The following is a 23,651-nucleotide window of genomic DNA, read 5'->3' as shown; positions in this document are numbered from 1 at the left end:
AACAGTCTTTGCTCCAACTCTCAAGATGTGACTCAGACAAGTTCTTTCTCAGAGATGCGGCATGATCCACCTGTTTGAATTTGAAGAATTTAAAGCACTTTTCATACAATGAATGTGTTGTCCTGAAGTAAGACAAAGTCTGACTGGTGGGGATAATTCCAATGAGCAATTGTTCTGGTAGTAACTGAGTAGAGGAGGTTCACCTTGACCTCAGAAGTGTATCTTTCCATTGGAAAGTTTGATAATAAGAGTGGAATACAGATCTATGAGTCCTAGATGGTGAGGAAGAGGCTGAAAGTAAAAAAAAAACAACAACAGACAGGAGGGGGAGAGAAAGAAAGGAGATTATAGGAAGACAAAATATTAGACATTAGACAAAGCAGTGAAAAGCATCAGACTCTGAATTCTTTGTTTTCCCAAATTAAAAGCTTCTCTATCAGAGCTTATCTGCATTCTAGCTGGTAAACACAACTCCAGAGCAGCAGTGGATTTACCTTCCTTTTATTTTAACAAACATTTTATTTTATTTTTATATAAAATATTGGAAATTGGCAACAACTTCACATACAGTACAAATATATACACATACACCATTTAAGTAGCTATGACAGGGAGATCATTTGGTCAGATTGGTAATCTAAAATCCTTTAAAAATATTTTATTGCCCATGAAACAAATGGTACAAACATGCTTTTAATTTTCAATGTCAGACCTTCAACTAACATCCCACATTAAACTGACAACCTCTTTGACAAAGATAATGCAGGGCGTGTGGTTAAAGAACAAAACAATTCAAGAACAAAGAAAGTTTTAAAGATAAAAGTGCTAAAGCCATGCATTATTAAAATGACAACAAAAAACAAAACAAAAATCTAGAAAAAATGAATCAATACGAAAACTCCAAAATAGGTCATGGTTTTCACTGTCATCTACCAGTGAAGCTGTCCTTTGCGTTGTCTGGTTGGGATGCACTTTTGCTCCCTGTGAGTACGAGTTTTCAAGCTGGGCTGTTCATTACTGGATGTTCAGTCCTTGATCAGACATTTGACAAGTGATTAATCAGGGAGGCGGCCTCAGAGGAGCAACTGAAAGTTAATTTCCACACTTCTGCATGCCGAGATGAATTTGAAGCTTGTGCAGACGGGGTAGCTGCTTTAGTCACGCTTTCAGGGTGACCCCTGCCCCTCACATTTGCTAGGATTACATCCACACTGACAGCTCCACGCTCGTCTTCATCATGCACCAGCACGCAGCGCACATCCGAGCGCTGACGGAGAGTTAAGTCATGGAATTGGGGACGGCAGGGCGCGATGATGACAGAGCGTAGAGTCGGGTGAAAAACAGCATCGTCCTGCACCAGGCCAAGGTGGGTATCAGTGAGTAAAAGCTGGGCCAGAGGCTCAGTGTGGGTACTGGGGCTGATGCACACCCCTACACCTGTGTACAGTAGTATCTGCACCTCTCCCAGAGTTAGGGTTTCTTGATCCATGTTACAATGAAGAAGATAAACCAGATCAGCAAGACTTTTCTGAAACTGGCAGCAAACCCTTAAACCAGCATCCAGCAGCAGGTCCGGCACACAGGCCTGCCAGTCGAAAGAGAACTTCATCAAGTCGCCATGGAGCAGTGGGTGCTGAGACACCCTGTTGTCCCCGGGGCAGATGACATCAAGTATGGCCCGGCACAGCTCTTTGGTAAGCTGCTGGCTATGGGTGTAGACACCTAGGATGCTCTCCTCAGTAGCGCCCATCAAACGCAGACTGTGGCCTGCTAAGCCTATCTGCAGCTCTTTCAGCTGGAACAAGGGGAGGTGATGGAACAAAACCAGCAGCCCAAAGTCAGCGTTCAGGGTGTAGAGGCCAGTCTCCGCTAGGATCAGAAGGGCAGGACGGGGCCCAGGATGGCTGCATTTAGCCACAATCACCCAATAGAGAGCTACAATGTTCTGGGAGGTGAGCACTGAGGTGGAGATGATAGACTGTAAAGTATCCATCATGTCAAGAAATGGTAAACTTTGCAGGTTCAAAAGGGAATCAGGAAATTCTATCAACGTTTGACAAAACATTTGGACATCGTTTCTGTTTGGCACAGTCCTCAACTTCTCCAATACTTGATTTTTGTCTTTAGGTGCATGGGCGACCTCTGGCTCACTGCGTTTTTCTGGGGACAGCTCTGTAATTAGTTTGTGTCCTTGAGTCACATGAATATCAGCCATGTCTTGCTCTTGTGGTACCCGCAGATCCCCGATTCTCTTATTCTGTGTCCAGATATCTTCTGGCATTAGTGGCACGTCATCTGTAAATTCTTCTGCCTTGCTAAAGATTTGTGTTGGTGTCAAGACTAGGACTTGTGTTTTGTCAGGATTGATGTAGCCCTGAATCATCCGAGCTGCTTCTTTAGCCTGAATGCTTTGAGTTATCTCCATCTGGATGTGCTGTATGAAAGGTAGATCTTTCACCATTGAAAAAATGTGACTATCCTTGAAGAGAGAGAAGACAAAGCTCGCTTTAACCATGGAGAAGACCTGACTGTCCTTCACTACAGACAGAACATTACTTTCCCTGACCACAGAGACAACATGGCTGGACCAGCGGGCCCCAACAGGCTGTAGTCCCACTTTTTTGACTTGCTGCAATATTGTGGGTGAGCTCCACAGAAAACGACCTGCATCTTGGAAAATCAAAGAAACTCTGCTGACCAAAGCACCCAGCCCTGAGTGTTGAACTGTGGCTGCTGCAGTCTCTGTCACACACACTCCCGGGATCGCCTCCAAACCTCCAGATTCATCCATCTCTCCACAACCAAACTGGCCCTTGAAGGTAGTTTCCTCAGGGGGACAGCATGCTGCCTGACTGCTGAGAGTTTTTTTGTCGAGCTGAGAATGAGTGCTGGTCTGTGGGAGGACAAACGTGGAGCCAGTTCCTCCGCTGCTCTGCAGGTGGGACATGTTGCCTAATGAGCTCCCACCAGAGCCAGGTCTCTCCTTGTAGCAGTCAGCCACGGCGCCTTTGATCTTGTTAGCATTCCCCTCTGGCTTCGTGCCACATCCATCACCCGGGCCCAGGACACTTGTCTGCTGGAGGCTGGCATCCCCTGACCGAACCTCCTTTCCCTTATAACTTGCAACTCCAGCCCCACTCTGAGCTTTCCTCCACGGCCACTCAGACATGAGCCCTGGCCCTGATTTATGACACAAGTCCCTCTCCTGCTCCTGGCCATCCCTGGTGCTTATCCCACCCTGTAGTGTGTCTCCATCCAACTCAAATCTAGTGTGAGAGACAGGATATTTTCCAGGCACGGCCTATTTTACATGAGAAAAGGAGAAACTATGAGAGGTCATAAAACTTTGAAAGATTTTAGTCATTCAAAAATCTAGTTTGTTTTATGCAATTTAATATTAAATTAGTACCGCTATTGCTGAGAAGGAACTAAAATAACAATTTCTCCCAGCCCCCTTTAAAACACATCTTTATTTATGTATTCAATTATATTTGAATGCATAAATACATGCACATGAAAATAGAGTGAAGAATAACAAGGTACATGTACAAACAGAAATACTTCAAAAGTGCTCTCATTGCAATATGCTGTCACAAAATGAGTGTCATTTAAACTCTATTACACTTTCCTGTAGGGGTTTGAAAGAAAATATGCGCATAATAAACAAACACAATAAGCCATGGGAAAAAGAATTTCATGCCTCCTAAAAAAAACTGTATTAGGCTTGGCTGGAGAGGAGGGCAGGTATTGACATTTGCTGTGTTTTGCAGAGACAAGAGGGACGAACAGTGGCTCGATAAACAAACCGCAGAACAAAGTCTCACTTTTTGCAGGATGTTTAAGCTTCATCATAGAATTTTCAAAAGAATTAAGTCAGTTAATTCCCTGCAGAAACTACCCATGGCTTATTGAATACAACCTTATTTCTAAAAACTCACTCTCTTAATCAAGAGTGAGTTTTATTCATAACAGTAGAACAAATAAAGTGTGAATACATACTGAAATCCTGTGCTTCTCCATTGTCTCACAGGTAAGACAGCTGCTTGAAACTTCATCCGTCTCTGCAGCCAACATATTCATCTGCCTGAAAAAGGAGACAATAATGAAATAATACATTTCATATTTTATCTGCAAAACAAAATACAAGGCGTCGCGTGCACAATCGGCTGTGTTTGTATGTTTATACATGCTGCCAGGCTCTTTGTTTGCAAAAGCAAATTTAATTATTTGCTGTGGTGTGACACTGGAGACTTCAAACAGTTTGCAGGCAAAAGACAAGACTGCAATAACCCCCAAACCCCCACTTCACAAAAAACATCCATTAGATTTGAAAAGCAAACAGCCCAAATGGCTGGATGAGATTAGAGCTACTCCACTAGCTGTGAAATTAAATAGAATCTGTGCATGTTGATTTGAGGATTTACATACAATACTCAGCACTCTGGAGGGGGGAGCAGAAACCAAATATACAGCTCAGAATGATTTCTGACAGTAAACAGAGGCTTTGGCTGAGCTTTGTGTGCTGGAGCAGGTTGGTGAGGGGGAAAAGCAGGAGCGCTAAAGCATTGACAACATCAACAAGAGGGATCACAGTGCAGGTCCTCGTGACGATTAAAGGATTTTTTGCAGATCCTGAGGATCAGTACAGAGGATGTCCTGTACTCGGCAATGTTTGTCTGCTCACATGAATAAATGGAGGAACACTGATCTGGGATTCTCAGCCTCAGAGGCTGACCACATTCTGGGGATTTTATTCTGTCACACACTTTGCTCACATGCGGAGGTTTACAGTGGTCTTGCTGTGGAATGACTGCGAACAAAACTGGTACACAAACAACGGATTCTTTAACGTCGCCACAGAGAGCACAATTCGCCTTCCCCTAACTTACCCATCGCCAGTCTCTTCCATCTCTGCCCCCGTTGTCTTCTCTCCTGCTCTCTGTAGATGGGGAGCCCCACTGTTTTCTTTTGAAAGTCTTTTGATGTCCTGATTGCGTTTGTTCATGCTTTCTTGAACTTGCTGCCATTCCACCTCCTGCTGATTGAGCTTCTCTCCCATCCTCCTAGTTATCACATCGTACATGCACAGCCACAGCTTTTATGAGAAGTCCTACATTCTTTCATACGCACCCTTTAACACATCTCATTCCATATTTTCAAGCATTTCCATTTCCTTTTGTTGTAGTTTTATGGAACTCCAACCCAGATATTTGAAAGAGGCACCTGCGATGCACCTTTAAGAACAGCTTAAAGTAAAGTGACAGAAAAAATTAAATGAATAAAATCGCAGCCTTCAGAGCTAGATGGGTTTGTAGGCAAGATTGTTCTAGCTGCACTGAAGCTGATAGCAGGGAGTGAAAAGTGGCACAGGAGTTCCAAGAGTGATGGACGTTAACCAGTGTGAGAACACAATTTTAGGAGATTCAAACTCCTAATAACAGCCTGTCAAATGCCAGCGGAGGGAAAAATTGTAAAGTTGCCACTTGGCCTTCTGGCCAGAGATGGAAAACACTGAGGTTTGTCAGATGAAGGACTTTCAGAGCTGAGCAGGCCATTAAAAGCTGCATGGGTCAAACGCCAGCTGGCCCGCTCCATCACTGGGGGCTCTCGGAGTCCACACTCCAACATAGGTCTCAGACTGAATCATTCCTTATCAAATGGACTAACAAACACAGTGGGACAACTCTTTCTAGAAGGTAAGAAGGTCTTGCGGACAGGCCATGAATTCATACACAATACAAAAGCATGTGACCTTGCCATATCAGACAACGTAGCCCTTTCTTGCCTCTCCTAGCAGTATCCACCTTGCGTTTCAAAACTAAAAGCTCAATTTAATAGATTTTCTGCACCTCATGCTTAGAGGCAAGGCTAGCTGAGCTAATCTGTTTTCAGCTGACATAAATGCACTTAGACATTGCATACATAAGTATCAGTGAATTAAAGATGTGGATAAATACAAAAATGTGAAGTGTTCCCATGCTGTGAGGAAAAGGTTGGACGTTTTGTTGTGCTGTTAGCCTCTTCCTGTCCAAACTCTCAAGTGACAAAGTCTTTAATCCAACTGATGTATCCGATAATGGGCCCTCAAGTAACGGCAGGTTAGTTCATTGATATCTTGTGTCACTCCCAGACCCAAACAGCCACTGTTTGAATTCAAATGATTTGTTTTCATTCATCACTCAGGGTTATTTCGAAGATGGTTGGGCAAACTTGGATCAATTCTGTCCTTGCTGTGAAGGAGTTTATGCTACACAAACAGCAAGCAGAACAAGCATGGAATACATATCCAAGCAATGAGAAGAAAAAGACCTTCCCTCATCTCCCCCATTTACAGATCAGGTGACAGTTCAGTGGGCCAGGTGAGAGATGGTTGAGATATTTTTTATGATGCGTGTCCAGAGGAATAAAAAAAAAAAAAAAAAAAAAAAAGTGCATTTGGCAATGCTATCCTGCCATATTTTACTGTGTGTGTGTGTGTGTGTGTGTGCGCACACACACACACACACACACACACACACACACACACACACACACACACACACACACACACACACACACACTTGTCAGTCTTACTGCTGATCTGCCACTAACACCTACAGACTTCAATTAAGCTGTCTCAGTTTCCCTCCACCACCGACTCCTACTGACATCCATTCTTCTCCATGTTTTCGCCCACAAACCAAGTGTTTCTGAAGTACAGTGGTGACCACAGTAGCTGTGTGTTGAACTAATAGCAGCCTTGAAGTAATCGTCGATATACACAAGCATTAAAGCTTTCACATCCAAGCAGCGTCGAACCAGCGGATCGGGAGCACGGATGCAGGTGTTCCACTGAAAGCGGTATGAATCACCTGAGTGGAGGTGCTGTTTTTTTAAGATACTGCACTGTGAGGGAAATTACATGTCAGACAGCTCCACATGTTGTAAAACATCAAGGTTATCAGATCATGAGAGACCGGGTGGGTGTCTCAAATTGCTCAATACTTCAGTAGGTGAATCACTAGAGAGTGAATTGGATTTTGGGCATTAATTCAATGAACCCTGAGACACTGACAGATCGATGACCTGACATACAGTTGCAAGGCAGTGGCAGGGTATAAAGAACAGTCATATTAACATAATGTCAGAGTTAGGTTGACCGTTGTGTAAAAAAAAAAAAAAAAAGTGTACAACTACTGTTAAGTGTTATTAATACAAATGATAGTGAGGCACTAGCAAAAAGGATTACTTTCACTGTTTTTTAATGCCACCATGCACAAGATTTTTATGTGATTAAAAGCAGTGTCACAGTAGTTTTAACATACCCAAATCAACTTTTTATCAAATTTATAATAACTTTCCTCTTATTGTATTAGTTACAGCCGTGTCTACCTGTAGTGAGAGCAGGCTTTTCTCAATATAGAGCGCACAAATTCTGGTCCTTGGGGGATCTTACATATAAGGAGCCAAACTGTACTGCTACTGTAGCAGCGTTATTGTACAGAAGCCAAATACAAAACATGAACCTTTAAACTTTACGTTCAACTAATTTGGACGAACAACAAACACTAGATTTTGACTGAGACCAAAGTTTAGGAAAGCATAAGTTATGTTTAAGACGCTACAGAGATATCAGTGCCACCAATAAATTGACAAAAGACGTTCTTGTGCGAGATCTTTTTCCCCAGAATGACCATAGATATTTTTGCCCACTTAGCAGGTTTGATATCTCCAAAATCTGAACAAAAATCATAACAGTGGCTTTAATCATCCATCAACGCTGCATAATACACGCTGGGACACTTTTCGACTCCAAGACAGTACTGTGTACTTGTAGTTTACTTTGAACTGGGATGTCTCTTGGGCCGTGGCTGATGACGTTTCACAAATACAGACAAGAACCCAGGTTGAGAAAGTTATGTGAAAAAGATTTGCTGGAAGTGTAGCAACGTGGAATGATGCAATTTCTGATCAGTAGTTTTTTTACAGTGTATTTTGAGAATTTGGGGGAGCTAAACTTCAAGTGCACTGCAGTGATTTTGAAAATGGAACACGAGGCAGTTCACTACCTACAGAACTAGGGGCCCTTTTGGGACATGCCTTGGGCTGTTGGAGACTTGCCGGCTGTGATTTCCAATGACTCAGCATGAAGCACTTCAGAATGGCTTTTTAGCATGTTCCCACCTCTCCTCACAAAAGCACTGCTATGATTTATGGCATTGATTTGAACTACATGCCCGATGAATGCTGTTCAATAAGCAGGCACCTTGTTGAGACTGAGGTAGACTGGGTTCAGTTATGCTTGGGTCACAGAGTATAGACAGCTATTACATGCGTCTGCATAAGTCTCACCCTGGGTTTTGCAGCATCACTGTGGACAGATTCTCAGTAGACTTGGACACGTCAGTCAAGGGCAGGCTGAAGTCAGACAGCGGGCCTCTCTGCAGACAACAGAATGAGACAGCACTGTGAAATGTAAATCGGTCAGAGTGTGAGATATGAGTGACAGCTGCCTGCGGTAGATTTGCAATTATGCAATGATTTAATTTTAGAGGATGCTGTATGTCATCTGTATTCATGACACTGTTTTTCACAAAACACAAGAGCGTAGACTGAAGAGCTTTGACAACATTTGGAAAAAAATCCAAATATTATATCTGGTAATTGAAAGCCCCTCCAAATGACACAATCACATATTTCTAAAATAAAATGGTTGTGCATTTTGAGAGAGTAATGCACAACCAGATCCATTCTTGTGATTCTTTTGTGCATTTCTTTTTTTACAGTTCATCTATAGCACTATTGAAATATACTGCTTTCTAAAACCACAGCTACACACTGCATTCTCAGAGTGGTAGTATATTGTAAGACTGAGTGAATGTGCAACTCCTGAAACCATCTCATTTAGAATCGATGTTAAAAATGAATGGCAAAGACTCATCTTGGCACCACAGCGGGGCCTGGATGTCGGTGCTTTACTTGGCTGTAATGGCGTGCAATTTTCAATAATGCAGAGAGCAGAAAGCTGTCAAAAACCAGAAGTACAGCTGTGTCTATGAAATGGTGTGCGAATCCATTTTACAACATAAAATGTTATAAAGCTGAGGTGGAAATGCTTAAAAGGAGACTAAATGTTAGTTGCAGGCAAATTAATACTAGATCAGAACTTAATTTTAAATTACAATGAGCATTGATAAATACATTCGAAAATAATGCTATAATATTCAAAAAGAATTGAATATAATATACTATAACTATTGCCTTCTGACAACACTAAGCCACACGTCAAGTTTTTTTAAACAGTGACTTTCACTCAGCCATAAAGCTATGAGTAGTGAAGCAACAGTATTTGTATGCACAGCCTGTAGTTCAGAGTGTCTACAGGCCTCTTGGTAACCTGCTTCAGTAGTCATCTTCTCACACAGATGTTGGGAGGTTTGATGGACTGACTGAACTAACTGCACTTTTCTTGTCATTCCCCTGTTTGGGTTTGTTCGTTTGTCCCCTTCGTCATGACGTAGGTTTGACATGACATTGACTAACATGATTAACATTTTCAACCATTGTTTACTAAATTTTAAAGAGATTTACATAATTCTGCCCAGCGCAAACACTTTCAGATTTTAATTCTTACACCCACTTACGCAACCCAAACTTCTTAAGAATACGTAGAACATTGACAATGTTTTGAAGAGAAACACTGATTGGGGTTTCATCAGGAGAAAGGGTACATTCACACAATGCTTGAAGGAGCTAGACGAAAAGCAGCCAGTTTTGAATGCTGCTGCACCTGGCCTCCTTTCAGGAACAGCAGAGAGCTTCTCTAAGTTGAAAACAAGTCAGTATTGTGGAGAGATTGTTCATGATGTGCAGGTCTGGTGCTTTTTTGTGAGCCAATTATTGAGAACGAAGAAGCACAGTTTCATGCTAAACAGGCAAAAACAAGCAGTAGCAGCGGAAAATTGAGCATGTTGTTCTTATTCTGATCAGAAAGAATCTGCACGGATCACACACACTGGTGCTGCTGTTGGGGTTTCTGATGTGGCATCAAGTGTGAATTTGAGTTCAACATGAGCAATGTTTGCTGAAGGAAGCAGATAATACAGCTGGTAGTTACGGAAACAAAGTGCACGATGCTGACTTGCTTTTACAAGATTACCTGTGGAAAATGCATCCTTACCGAAAGATGCTGTTTTTGTAAAGCTGAGTGAGCCTGTTAGTATGAGAACACAATAAGGCTCGTCTGTGGTGGTTTTGGGTCACGTCTGTACCTGGCGTTTGTCTCTGAGCTGGGCAGCCTCAGTCGGGTGGTTAAACCGGAGTATGGTTCCTCTTCCTAGCTGTGTGATAGCACCTAGAGGGAACCGAAGAGGTATAGCATGAAACAAAAGTAGCACATCACCAACTCACTTACCTGCCTAAACTTAACCGGTTGGTATAAATGCTGTAGCAAGCATTGAATTATGCAATACAGTGTGAGAAGACTGACAGAGGCCATATGTGTTGCAAGACAGATGCAATTGACAGTAAGGGCACTGAAAGTCTGCCAGGTAACCTGTTGAGGTGTGGCACAGTATCTATAATGCATAAAAAGGTGACAAGTTAGACTTTGGCCAGGAGAATCTACCTGTCATTGTGGGATTCCAGTGAACTGTCTCTGCACTGAACTTGGGGAAAGTTGATAAATGGCACAAAAAGTTCCCCAACATTTTCCTCTGCTGAGGTAAAGTGAATGAATTGCCATGAAGAACACAATCCCCAATGTGATTGGCAGTGACCTAGACCAGGAGGATAAATTACCGGAGAAATGGGTCAAGGAAACTTGAGAAGTCTTGTAAATCTATCGAATTGAAGTGATATTCGGGTTTATATAGCAGACTCGTGCTCATATGGCCACATTCACCGATTTTCTCGAGGTCTCCTCTTCATTCCCCTTCTCCTCTCTCAGCACAGCAAATACTAATCTTGCTACTACTAATGACTTCTGACGAGTGACAAAGCACCTGAGAGAGCAGCCCGTGATGGATTCCAGCTGCTGTTGGACTGAAAATTACTATCATTTGTTCAAGAAAATAGCTTCAGATGCAGCCGTTTCTGAAGGGGATATTGGATAAATTGAAATGGTTAGAAAAGAAACTGGCGTAGCCAGGCCCTGCGCAGCCTGGTTCTGTGTGCAGTTATTATCTCTGGAAAGCAAACCAGTGAGGATGAGGAGGTCGTAAGCGGTGAAAGCTCCCAGCCCCAGCAAGCAGGGTCTGCTCAGGGGGGCAGGAGTTTTAGATCCGCTTGGCTCTGTCCTTTGAAAGGTTAATGCTCTGGCCCACTTCAAACCTGTCGGCCCTATCAACTCCATCTGCCAATTAAATGGAGGGCCTGGGGCTTTGTCTGGAGCTTTGTCTGAGGTCCCTCGCCCTTCAAATGTTTAGTAAGAGAAATGGCATCTGCCCTGTGGAGAGCCGTGTTCACAATCCACTCATGCCCTGAGCACGCTGCCGTGGGGGTGCCAGGGACATAAAGTGGATTTCATTTGCAGATGTGATGCAGTGATCTCATATAGCTGCATTCAAAATGGATGAGTGTGTTATTGCCTCCCACTGGCTAAATAATTGGGAATCAGAGAGAAATCTTCATTATTACAGACATGCCTTGCTCCCCTCCCCCCAAATGTTCATTAAAGAATATCAAAAGTATATTAAGCTTTACAGAAATGCTTACCCTGAGTCAGCTGGCAGGGATCAGTTACCACGAAGCCATTGACTGAACACAGTGCACCATCCCGAGGGATCAGCGTCACGGTCCCAGCACGGTTCTCAAGCACACAATGTTCACCGAGGAGCCCAGGCCCATGAAGAACTACAGTACAATTATATATGAAAGCATAAAAAGAAATACTGCATACATTTCCAGTCTAATGCATAAAACAGCAGCTGGGAATTTAGTGCAGTAACCTTGACTCACCAATATCCTGACTGCACGATGCTTCATCACTCCCAATCAGGGTTCTGCCCTCCTACAGGGAAGATTAAAAAGGTCACGATACAATAAGCAAGCTGTTGTTTGCCAATTAACAAAAGCATTGGACCTTGGCTGATAATGATTTTAGACAAATAAAGAGTAATGTGTGAAATATATGAAGTTCAAATTATCTATTCACTTTCAAATAATACAGGACTATTCCAGTGCTGAGCAGGTCTTCATCGATGCCTATCAGATGCGGTAACTGGCAGCCCAGGACCACTCCACTACCCTCCTTCCTCAAAGCCACAGTCTCCTCCTATAGAGAAAATATACCATGAGGGGAGGAGAAAAAAAAAAAAGAAAAAAAAAAATCATCCACTAGCCTGTAGCTGGAATGGCACACAATATAAAATAAAACTGCTGACAGACATTTAATGGCGACCAGCAGAAAACTGAATTCTTTATGACTGCTCTTCCTTGCCTGAAGGCCAAGCAGAACAGCGGCGTTCCAACCATGTGTCGCCATGAAGCGGTAGAGTGGCTAACGGCAGGAGAGACACCATAAATCATTCAGATTAACGTGGCCAGAGTCAAACTGTACATTGTGTTCAGCGAGTGAAACAGGCGCATTGACACACACACACACACACACACACACACACAAGACGGGTTGTATACCATGCATCATTGTCTTTATTGATACGCAGCTATCAACACTGTATGTTACTGTTAAAATACTCCTGATCTTGTAAAGTATACATCAACTGTAGATAACAGCAACAAACTTCAGGTGTCTCTTTTACAATGCGTCTCATAAGGGTATTGCATGGAAGGTCAAACTGAAGTAAATTGACGAAGTGGAAAGCATGTCATGGCTTGAAGCGTTTATTTTCCATAAATAGAGCATTATTTGTTGAGGAAAGTAATAAACTGTAGTAAAATGAGACATTTTAAGACCATTTCATGGGGGACATTTCCATTTTCCTCAAATAAAACATAGCATTCGTTTGCATTAGGTCCAAATCTCAGACACAAATGATGAAAAACACTTCAATGTTCATATTTCACACAGACTACCAATTAATACGTCACTGAAGTGACACAAAGCAACATTACAGTTGCATTACAACTACTGTCACACAGTAATAAATGTGCGCATGGGGAAAAAAAAAAAATCCCTTCTGCTTGTCCAGAAATACCTGATAAATATGTATTAAATGGAGTTACAGCCCCACTCCACAAAAATGCGATAGCAAGTAGAGAAATTGATTTAATCCTTGAAAGCTATTTCTAAAGCACAGGACAGCTACACTCAAAACTTCTGATCTGCTCCACACATCGCTTCACTGCCTCCAACAATTGTTGCTGAGGAAATGTAAAAGCATGAGTCACTACTTACAGCAGATGTGTCTGTCAAGGGGTGATATTCATTTAACTTTGTAGAAAATGTAATTTGGTGTTATTTCAATTCTAACAAGCTTTAGAAAAGACCAGACTGCAGACTGAATGACTTTGTTGAGCAGTTAATTTGCCATTATTCAACAAGAAATAAAATGCTTAGCCTTGGATGACCTGCTGGGTTCAAAAGACACACTGAATGAAGCCATAAAGAGCAACTCTAGGAAAAGTGTACAAGGCCAGTAACCTTTTCCTCCCAGGGCAATGGCTGTGGTTCAATAACCCAGAGTCTACGCAAGCATGAGTGGCCCTATCAGAAGTATTCCTCCGTTAAGCTGATGGACTAATGCCTCACATTGCCATGGATTATCATAAGTACCTCCCCAAGAGGCAGAGCAGAAAATCTCACATATGGAGGATTCAGAGGCAACACTCTGCATAAACTAGCTCCCCTCTCTTTCAACCTCCTACTCTCTTTCGTATAGATTGGACCGTGAAGTGAGAGACGTGTCCCCCACCAGCACCACCTCAGTCATTGGCAGTTGTGAGATGGGAGAAATCCTTTTTTTCTAATGAAGAAGGAGAGGCATCGACCTCAGCCCCTGTACGTAATTAAAAGGGATTCTTCACAGACTTCATTAGGTGGTGAGGAGCAGCCTGGCAGATTAATGCACTGTGTCACTTTCTTCCCACAACAGATGATCCTCTTATTTTCTCCTAAAATTCACACACATACAGAGAAAGTTGTCTGTGTACATGTGCTATGAGGGAGAAGGAAAAAAAAAAAAGTCTACTTTCAGATTGATGCAGCTGGTGTACAAACTGTAATTAATCGTGGCCCAGACCAGCAGCCAGGCTCGGGAAGCATTTAGGCTCCCATTAAAAGCCATCATCTGTGGCTGGGCAGAATTTGAAATGGATTTTTCTCAACACTTTTGACAGTTCAGGTTCCCGACTTGGTTGATATGCATTTCAAAACACTTCCATAGGCCAACCAATCCTTCTTTCCTGACTGCCCATCAGCCCTGTCAAGTGGAGCAACTTGCCAACAGAAAAGATAAACAGGTACTGAATGCAGGCCAAGAGTGAAACTTCTGCCTTCAAAATCCTTGAAAGACCTGTATTTATATCACAGATTACTGCACTTTATGAAAATTAAAATGAATAAAGCATGATGGGAAAGGCAATTACATGGCCAGTTTTCAAAAAGCCATGAAGCCTTTTGTTTGCAATGATTGGCTAAAGTCCACAATGGTAACTAACAGAAGAAGAATTGGCACAGTCCATTCTGTTTCTTACTCTTCCCTTCATGTTATTTGTGTGTGTGTGCTCCATGGAAAAGCAGAATCTCACCCGGAGACTTTTTGTTCTGGTTGTACTATGCATGTTTTGTGTAATTAGCTTGATATGCACTCCAGCCATCAGCCTGTTGCCATGCATGCAGATAGTGGTTAAAAACTAGAGAGGGATTCAACCGTAAAAAAGCATTTCCGGGCTCCCAATCAGTCATCAAGTTCCCCTGCTACATGTCCCATTGTGTCCCATTGCGTCCCATTGCAACGCATGACAACTGGACTGTTCTTAGTACTGTTGATTTTATGGCCCCAGTGGGAGATTTTAGTCCTTGTAGGTATAAATAGCACCTATAACACATGTGCTTGCCATGTGCGTTTCAAACAAAGGCCAGATAATAAATGATTTTCATGAATTAAATTTGGAAAATAAAAGTCAATCTAGTTTGGAGCCCAGCTTTACTGGCAAGTGAATAATCAAAGGCGTGCTGCTCACAATAATATGTAAAGGTCATGAAATGCAATAATAGCCAACTATGATGCATAACTGCTGACAGTATGAGGTAAATTGACATTAAACAGAGCCAGGCTCAGAGCATTCAAGGCTTAAGCTGTGTCTTTGTGCTGATTGCAGCATGTTTGGGAAATAAAAAGACCACGAGGATCAAAGAAACACTGCTGTTCATTTTATCTTACTGAAATTGAGGTTCCTCCCACAACCGTGTTACAAGCGGACCTGAAAGGGCGGCTGGGGAGCAGAACTCCACTCGTGAAGTAGAGCTACTCAAAAGAGAGAGAGAGAGTGTGCATGTGCCTGTATAAAGGCTATATACCCCTGAAGTAGAACAACATTTCACTTTACCCTCTTCCTGCCTTTTTTGTTCTCTCAATCTGTTGCCGTCTCTGTCTGGTAAGAGGCTGCACTGGAATCCATCTCATATTAATTACTTTCTCTTTCCCACATGCCCTGTAACCAATCTGGGAAGCTGACGATGAATAACTTTACATTCTAAATCTGCTTTGAATACAGAATTCAAAATTCTGTTTACACCGCTCTTGGTCAACTCATCTCCTTACGGCCTGAGCAGGAATTTTCATCTAGCTCTTAGCAACAGCATCAACTGAATTAAAACACAAAATATGAAACTTGAAGACTTTTCTTTATTTAAAACAAAAAACGTGCTAGAGATAAAGCTCATCACTTCTGCATTTATAACCATGCATACTTACGCATGGAGGTTGGATTATATAAGAACCATTCCATTTCAAACAAGGCCATTTGTTACAAAAAAAGAAAAACCTAATTTAAATAAATCCACAAATGTGATTAAGCTTGTGTTTGTAATGCATGTGTGCTGAATTTTGAAAGGGCCAACTTTAAACTGGTGCTTGATGTGCGTCGCTGTACTGAACAGAGACACCACCTCTAAAGGTCTGTGCAGAATGCAAATGCATAGGAAGACAAATGTCAAATCCATAAAGTCATTCATCAAACACTTGGGCGTCACGTTGCATCATAACAGGTGCTTCTACATGAATGGGCACAGCTCTAAATAAGGCATATTCTTCAGATCTGCCAGTAGAGATGGTAGATGTTGCCTCATAGTTGAAAGCCATCACAGCTTGACCATGGAAACAGATTTACAACACTGTCTATAATTAATATGCCAGATAGTCAAAGACGAAAGCGCCATATGTCAATAATCAAGACCTCGTAATTGGGAGAGGTGACAGCTGCTAATGAGTTACAATACACTATCATGAGTAAAAGGGCTGTCGAGCCACTAAATGTCACCTGCTAACCACCATACCGAATCAGAATGTTAATTATCCAACACACACATATATAGCCAAAATTCATGCGAAGGGTATTCAAAATCCTTACACAATGTCTTCTTACACGTGTAGCTCTCCTCTGGTATTCTGAAGAAGGATCATTGCTAAAAAGATCCTTCAAGTCCAAAAAACACAAATCTCTCAAGGACCAGATCAACACAACCGTTTAAACACGTGCAAAATCTGCTGGACAGAATGTACCGCTGAACATGTACGACAGAGACAAGAGGTCACTGCATAGTTCTCATGACTGGCACGCTTCACGGTTCAATGCATAATGCAACAGGCTTCTTGGCTGAGTAAGATGAGTCCCAAACAGATGACATTTGGTGTTATTTGGGAGGTTGGGCACAAATTCAACAGAGGAAAAGTGCTCAGTTTAAACTATGGGTTGGCACACAGTGAGATTTTTTTGTTACAGCTTGGGGTCTTGTAAAGGATGCTGCCACCCTGTTCCAGCCTCAGAGAAACCATATTGGGTTGAAAGAGAAGGCACGTCTGTTCAGTTTCTATTTGTCAGTCTCCCAAACACTGTCACTGTGTGTGTGTGTGTGTGTGTGTGTGTGTGTGTGTGTGTGTGTGTGTGTGTGTGTGTGTGTGTGTGTGTGTGTGTGTGTGTGTGTGTGTGTGAGACACACACACACACACACACACACGATAATTACAAGAACTCAGCTTTTGGATGCCATTTAAACCTAAATAGATGGAAAATTAAATTTAAATGTCAGGTTGACTCGAGTCTCATTAGCCGTTCCACTCCATGAAGTGGCTGTGGCTGTTTACAAGACTTACAGTGACACCAGCTGGTTGGATGTCTTTACTGCAAGCAGCAACGTCTGTCATAACTGCTGCTGGGAGCTTGCCACTTTGTGTGATTGTTAGTCTTAAAATTAATAGAGCAAAACTTCACACTATGTACTCAGCGGCCTTCTACTTTACTTGCATATATTGTTCTGTATTAAGCTTTCAGAGGTATATTTTTTACTGACAAGAAAAAACTAAGCTCCAAAGAATGTAACTGTGAAAAAGGGCATCTCACAGCTTATTCTGAAATGTTCACCCAACTTTGTACTTGCACCATCTGATAAAATGATAGAGCTAAACCAAACTAAATCACTGGAATAAAGCAATTCCTCAAGCAATTCTCTTTTGTTACTGTCTTGTACTCCTCTAGCTCGTGTCCAAGAAGCAAAACACACTACTGAACGTTCGTGAGTAAAACTAACCGATGTTAATTTGGCCCCAGGATATTTGTGCAAAAGCTCACTTGGCATTTTTATCAATGTGTTTAATTAAACAACTTGGTGGATCAAACCCTTATTGCATGTGGATAAAAGTATTGTGGAGGTGGCTAGATGACCTGGTGGGCAAAGATTGCTGTACCTGCAAAATACTCTGAGTCTCGCTCCATTTGCTGGTCCACTCCTTGGTCAGTGCTCGGACCTGGGCGGGAGGAATAGCAGATGTATTGTTTACAGAGGAAAACATCAAAACTCCCCAACATTTTCCGCTTGGCAGAGGATGACTCACCCTTGTCTGATTCTGATGCAGCTCCTCCTCTACCTTCACAGAGGAAGATTGCTCCCCACGGGAAACCTGGAGTAATAGTAAAAAGACAGCCAAACCTACAATGTAACCTTTGAATAACAGACTGTCAAAATACATTTTGGATCATTGATGTCCTTTTGTGTGAGCTTAAACATATGCAGGACCTGATTGGCTTCCTCTAGTAGCCTTCCGAGCCTGGTCACCTCTGCCTGCAGCTCTCTGATCACCTTCACGCTGCCGTCTTCGTTCACCGTGGGAGAGTTCACAATGTTTTTAGCTCGGCTGGCATAGCGCAACGTGCTCAGGGTCTCCCCGTAGTTCACATCAGCAGGAGAGACGGCTGCCATGAGAGGCCACCAGGGAGAAAAGCACACAAGTTGATAAGCAGTGGTGAGATAAAACGTATAAAACAAAAGAATTATGATGTTACCATTATCTTTATAATTTTCAAGAATAGCCTAGAACAAAAAGGGGTGACACATGTTCTGGAAAAAGCCTGAAATGTCTTGGTGTCAGCAGAGTTCTGAGTTACAGTACATACTTGCTATCATAGTAGTCACAGAGTTCCCACCCAGGCTGTCCTTCAGTAGCCATGTCAGCACAGAGTCTCTGTAAGGAATGAAGGTCTGCTTCTTTTTTGTTGACTGTCCTCCCACACTAAGATCAGCTGGGAGGTCACACAGGGAGAAAACACTGACTCAGAAACTGGAGAGGTCCAGCAACATTTGAAATGTTTTATCCTAAAGCTTCATAAGTCCATGTTTTGTTTTTGTTTGTTTTTTTGGGGGGGAGCAATATTAATCAAAGCATGACTAGTTTGCACTCAAAAAAACAGCAAGTTTAATTCCAGCTATAACTTCATCAAGTCCTTCAAATGATAAAAACACAATTTAAAATTTGAACCAGACGTCAGCTTCTATAACTAAAATGCGAGAAACGTAACTCATATGCTGCATTTTATTTTGAAGGAGTGAATAAAATGACCCGTCCTATTATTGAGCTGACCAACTCAATAGCAGACGGTGTCGTGGTGTGCGAGTCGTGCTTTAACTGCCATTTACCCAGAGCTGAGATCACGGTGCCCAGGGTGACCAGGGATTTGTTGATGTTGGCACCTTCCTTCAGCCTGGCGCCTGTGGTGCAAGTGGCATCCGCTCTCTCGCTGCCTGCCAGGTCCACCAGGTGGATCTTACTCAGCGTCTCGTGCGGCAACTCTGCATCAAACCACGCCTGTGGCATGAAAAAACATTACTGAGCAATCTCCGTCTAGTTCAAAAGAGGAACCATCACAGAGGAATACTTGCAGGCGGTATTACGACAAAAGTGCTACTTAAGACGGAAAAAATGAAAAGGCCTTTGAAGATAAAAAACAACATTTTGGAAATGATTACACAAAACGGATAAACAAGGCTAATTAGAGCTCTTGAGGGATGGCCTCTACTAACACCCAAAGACTTTGCAGGGAAACTTTAAAAAATGTTTTACTCAATTCCGTCAGGCAACATGAGATACGGCAGCAAGGACACATTTAAGCACTGCTGCTCACCTGGGTGAAGCTAATGGTGAAGATGGCGTGGGAGCGGCTGCTGAGTTCATTCATGCCTGTGCTGGCTGTGGTGCGGTTGGCATTGCCGAGAATGATCAGGTCCTCCATGTCACTGTGGTTGTGTACCAAGAGCTTGGACAGATCTACACACAAGTTGTTGTCCGTGTTAGATTTTATGCATTGTATGCGAGCCGAGATGGAAAATACAACCCCGTCTTACTCTCTACATAGGTTCCATCCCGGGGGTGCTCTCTCACTCTCAAGCCTCCATCAGTGGGTGTAGTTCTCTTCTTGAGAAGGTCCTGCACACGTTCATTATAGATCTCCAAATAGCTGATGCCAAGACACAAATGCGAATGGAAAATTGGATCCAACATTGCCTGCTCACAAGGCCACAGATTAATGAAGGCTTTCAGTGTTGATATGTGAATGGCACGGCACAAAATGAGAACAAAACAAGTTGCTATTCGCCGTCTACTATGATAACAGAAGCACAGAAGCCACATTATTGTGCATGCATTGCTCTGCTTGCATTGGCAATGAATAAACAAACGTATGCAAAGTAGGTTTCGGCAGAGCACTTCAATCAAGTGTGTGCAATAAGCAAAAGGACTAGTCTGAGTAGCTGATTCAAAAACAATGCAAGGCATGGAGCAATTAGGCTTTACGAGAGCGTGACAGTGATGGAATGGCAGAGACCACGTCCTGTAGATGGAGCCATTCAGGTTGTTTTCTGGCACAGCGTCGAGAACTCAAACAGATTACAATATTAGATGGTTTCTAAATGACTGGACGCATAGCTGCCATTATTACAACAATGACACAGGCAGGATTATTGAGCCAGTAACATACTGTACTGCGTGAGTCCAACCACCATCACCTCCTTAAGAATACAAAATATATGATGTTTCACAATGTAGGGATGCATGTGCAGCTACCAACACAACAAGCTATTCATTTCTAAAGTAAATTCTGGCAGAGACAGTCAGATAAAAACCCAAGTCTAGGGTTGAATTGAACCCAAATAATGTGCCAACAGCACACATAACGAATATCTAGATAAAGGTTTCACAGTAGCTTGATGGGCTTATCATCTTCCAACAGTCATTCAGGAGTAGAGCTGGGACATGTAGTCATGAAACAGATATCGTGATGAGATTAGCTATCATCTGGGATATAATTAGAGAAATAAAGCCTTAATGTTGTCTTTTTCTGGTTTTAAAAAGGACTGCATTACAGTTGGGTCATACGAAAGTTACATAACTGTTCAGCCAAGTGAAATAAACAATGGCCTTACTGTCGTATTGAAGTGACAATGCAACATCTCTATATGGCACATGCACATGATGTTACATTGCCCCTTCACGTGTGTCGAGTACAAATGTTTTGAGTTTTAAATTGGTTGCCCTCTAATGACAACAAATCAACATATTTTAAAGCATTGATCCCACATGGATTCTTTGGGGAGCAGTACAGACCTACCTGACACACTACTTTACATGAAGTACATGCTTTCTTTTTTCTTACACACATTACTACATTATGAGTAAAATGGTTGTAGTGATACTAAAAAAAATGGCTTGCAGTCGCACTCTCTTATATTTAAAGATCTGTGGTTTAATATTTAAGATCACCATTTTGTATTAGATCAGAAAATAACAAAGAGCGTCAGTCCAACTTAAGCAACAATAGCTTTGCATTCAGTGCTCTTACCAGAAAACTTTGCCATGAAACAAGCTGCTATAGTTTCATGTCCTAAAATCTTTTTGAATGTTTGACATTGCAATGGATGATGTGCATAAGATCAGAAGAAGAAGCCTATGGTGGTCCCTTACCTGACCTCTGTGCGGAATGACACGTCTTCGCGCTTGCCTCTACGAGAGATCTCGCAGAACAAGCCTTCACAGATCCGTGGAGTTAAACCTTTATCCCCCTGGCACATTAAAGACAGGAACATTTTGCATTTACAGTTTTTTATAAAATGACAGTGTTACTTTTAAACAAATTGACCCCCTATTGTGATCTCTTAATTTATATGATGCCATGACCACAACTCAGCACATGCAAAGACTGCTGAAAAACACCAACAGCAGCTCATCTGATATGGAGTTACTGAAGCATAAAAGCAATTCCACTCGGAGCTGCATGCCCTCTTGTTTTAATTACAAAGTAACAGATAGTAAGCATTAAGAGCCATATATAATTATCTGGGATGTTGACAGCAGCTTTGCTGATGACCTTGCACAAGTCTCCTAGTAGACAGGAAGAAAGCTCACCGGTAATGTGAAATTTCCATTGCTGTGCAAGGTGAGGAGAAAAAAAGCTGTGGGTTGCTGCCCTCATCATATTTTCTGATTAGTTGGGAGAAACATGGAGATAAATAGAAAGACATCTGATGAAGCTTCACATCAGTCGGTTCCTAATGTGGTGAGGAGTCGATGCTATGTGCACACTGGGTTAGCACTGGTATTCTGCTATGTAAGCTCTATAGTGTTGGCAATATTGTCACATGTCCCTGAAGATTTAGGGGCTACTTTACCGGGCACGTTTGAGATGCAAGTTGGAAAAATCCTGACTATCTCTCAAGATAAATAAATAAAAAAATCACTTCAACCTTAGTAAGAATGAGAAAGCGGAGAGAAGGCCTTACTGTATGGCCCATCATGGTGTATGACTTTCCTGAGCCTGTTTGGCCATAGGCAAACACACAGACATTGAAACCCTCAAATGCAGCTTTCAGGACATCAGACCCCAAGTCATGAAAAATCTGAAGCAGCAGAGAAAAGTTCATTGTTAAGGTCATTGACCTACACTACAATACAATACAAAAATAGGTTGGAATAGATAAGACCGTAAACACAGAAGTATACAGATACCCTCTCCTGTGATATAAATGTAGGTCTTCCTCGGTCAGTTGAATCATATGAGAAGTCATAAGAAAACGTCTTGCCTCTGTTCTTCTGCTGGTCCCCTCGAACAGGTGAAGGCTACAATTTCAAATGCACAGGCCACTCTTAATAAAAAAAAAAAAATTAATTTAACTGCAGTGTATTTTATCTTGTGATAAAATACCTTGTGAATAGATGTAGAGTTCCCATTCATGTGAATTATCACCTTCGATGAAAACTGCTTTTCTCTGTGGAAAAGTGAACGTGAGTGGCATAAGAGTTCATTCAGAGAGAAAATAAAAGCAGTCGTTCTTCCTACCTTTTGTTCAAAGGGCGGACACGGACCGCTACTCGCATTGAAGCCATTATTAATCAAGATCAGACAGAACACATCAAACGAAAAGTTCTCCTAGCCTGTTTTCTCCTGTGAAAAGAGGTCTGCCTTCCGCGTGAAGGCATCCGCGTGAACATCAATGCAGCGTATTTCACACCTAATTATCACACCTGGGGCCTGTGCTCTTTCTCGATGCACTTCGCAAACTAGCCACTGGGGTGTATTACATTGCGACTCAATAAACTTCACTCATTCCCTTTTGTCATGTAGCTCTGGGTTGATATGATTGCAGTGTTAACTCTTTGCACTCAAGATACTTTGGATACATTACAGGAAGATGTCTCAGGTTTTTGTCAATTTAATAACATGGATGAACACGATATCCACAAATACAAAAGAGACTCAGTCAAACTTTACTTTAAGTGTTTTGAATTTCTAATCAATAAACACTAATTATATGACAACGAAATCCACATGTATCTAATGTGTCCACTGTATAATGCGAATGAGTGGATGAGTCAACAGGCTGCATTTGATGCTCACGGTAAAAACCGACAGCAGGACTTCAATACAGCAAACAAAGAATGCCGTGTATTGGTCTTATTTGTGTTATGTTCAGATCGATTTCGTGTCATCAAAAGATGACTTGAATTATTGGAAGTTGTGTACTGCATTGTAACATTTGCGAAACATAGCTTTAGTGTTAGATATGTTGAGTTGTTACACTATTACACAATTAAAGCGTTTAATATAAAGTCTCAATCGAAATAACATTTTAAGTCAGTGACATTTAAATTCCAGCAAGCTGTTACAACTAAGTACCGCCTAAAAAAGAATTTAAAAACCATGTTAAAAGGGAATCTATTATTTAT

At 42.0% G+C, this 23,651-nt stretch overlaps 1 protein-coding gene across 1 annotated transcript; it reads right to left on the bottom strand.

The window, feature by feature from the left end:
- Positions 1 to 598: 598 nt before the first annotated feature.
- On the bottom strand, positions 599 to 22,811 carry kif16bb (kinesin family member 16Bb). Its single transcript, XM_068717927.1, is given in 20 exon segments — positions 599 to 3,301; positions 4,000 to 4,084; positions 4,890 to 5,063; positions 8,332 to 8,420; positions 10,251 to 10,333; positions 11,695 to 11,832; positions 11,938 to 11,989; positions 12,134 to 12,253; positions 17,847 to 17,906; positions 17,994 to 18,059; positions 18,176 to 18,351; positions 18,553 to 18,678; positions 19,073 to 19,241; positions 19,558 to 19,700; positions 19,778 to 19,890; positions 21,393 to 21,490; positions 22,208 to 22,324; positions 22,434 to 22,568; positions 22,630 to 22,693; positions 22,765 to 22,811. Coding segments are annotated over 20 exon segments (4,320 nt in total). The 3' UTR covers positions 599 to 1,036.
- Positions 22,812 to 23,651: the final 840 nt, after the last annotated feature.

The sequence above is a fragment of the Cebidichthys violaceus genome, unplaced genomic scaffold (genome assembly GCF_023349555.1).
Source record: "Cebidichthys violaceus isolate CVI_PGR_0920_01 unplaced genomic scaffold, fCebVio1.0.p SCAF_10, whole genome shotgun sequence".
In the NCBI taxonomy this organism is placed as follows: Eukaryota; Metazoa; Chordata; class Actinopteri; order Perciformes; family Stichaeidae; genus Cebidichthys; species Cebidichthys violaceus.
The sequence above is the reverse complement of the archived record's forward strand: the minus strand, read 5'-3'. Positions and strand labels throughout refer to the sequence as shown.